The sequence below is a fragment of the Perkinsus marinus genome (genome assembly GCF_000006405.1).
Source record: "Perkinsus marinus ATCC 50983 genomic scaffold scf_1104296937922, whole genome shotgun sequence".
In the NCBI taxonomy this organism is placed as follows: domain Eukaryota; phylum Perkinsozoa; order Perkinsida; family Perkinsidae; genus Perkinsus; species Perkinsus marinus.
Window position 1 is genome coordinate 1 of NW_003213648.1, and position 993 is coordinate 993.

General features: G+C 38.9%; 1 protein-coding gene across 1 annotated transcript; it reads right to left on the minus strand.

Annotated features, from left to right (window-relative positions):
* Positions 1 to 446: 446 nt before the first annotated feature.
* On the minus strand, positions 447 to 660 carry Pmar_PMAR001315 (hypothetical protein; the record flags this gene model as incomplete). Its single annotated transcript, XM_002782866.1, has 2 exons — positions 447 to 577; positions 617 to 660. Coding segments are annotated over 2 exons (175 nt in total), but the record flags the coding sequence as incomplete, so codon positions are not given.
* Between the last annotated feature and the right edge of the window lie 333 nt (positions 661 to 993).

Genomic DNA, 993 nt, shown 5'->3' on the forward strand with positions numbered 1-993 from the left:
TAACTGTTTGCTTCGCACTGTAGAGATAAAACACTCACAGAGTACTTACTTATCGCCACCTTTCTCGTATCCAGCAAAACATCAACCAATTCAGAAGATCCCTTCTTGATAGCGGCGGCCAGCGGGGATGTTCCTAATTGAACATAAACTTGAACTCATAGACAGTGATGAGAAGATGTGATGGGTGACCAGTGTGGGGGGGAAATAAGCACATGGTCAACTACACGTGTCAGTGATAATATGAAAACTTTGAGGAAATTCTCATTGGTTTCTGTACACTTCTACCCGAATTCGTATATAAACTCCTATAATTAGAGAGGAAACGTTGCAGTGTTGGTGACAATATAATAAAATTGTGCGGAAATTTTGCAAAATTCTCTTTTTTATCCAAACTCCTAAACTCAGTTGAAGAAAACGAGTATATACATTCCTCAAATACCCCCTACCAAAACATCTTTTAGTAGGATCAACATTTCCCACCACTTGATTAGGATCTGCTTGCCACTCCAAAAGGAGTTTAACCGCCTCGTTCTGGCCCTTATTAATAGCAGCATAAAGTGCAGTGAAAGTAGTGGGCCTATTGGACACTAACCATACCATCTTTTTCTCAACTCACTCTGATCGATTGGGATCAGCATCATTCTCCAGTAGAAGCTTCATAATCTCCAAGTTGCCTCTCTCAGCTGCATAATACCTTGCATAAAACTAGTGCTATTCACTAGAGTTTCCACATATGAAAAACGCTAGTAAACGCAGTTCGCAATGATTAAATCACTATTGAAATATACGTTAGCTTCCCTCAGCTGAGCCTAGAAGTTTACTCCCTAACTATAGGAGACTATATAAAATTTCAATTAGGCATCTGCAAAAACCAGCAGAAATTTCCAAAAATTTCCGAAAATTTCCTCAGACTTCCCATATTCTCACCAACACATCATCACATGCATGTTTTCGACGTTCTGAAAATTAAAACTAATTTTCCGATATAACCTC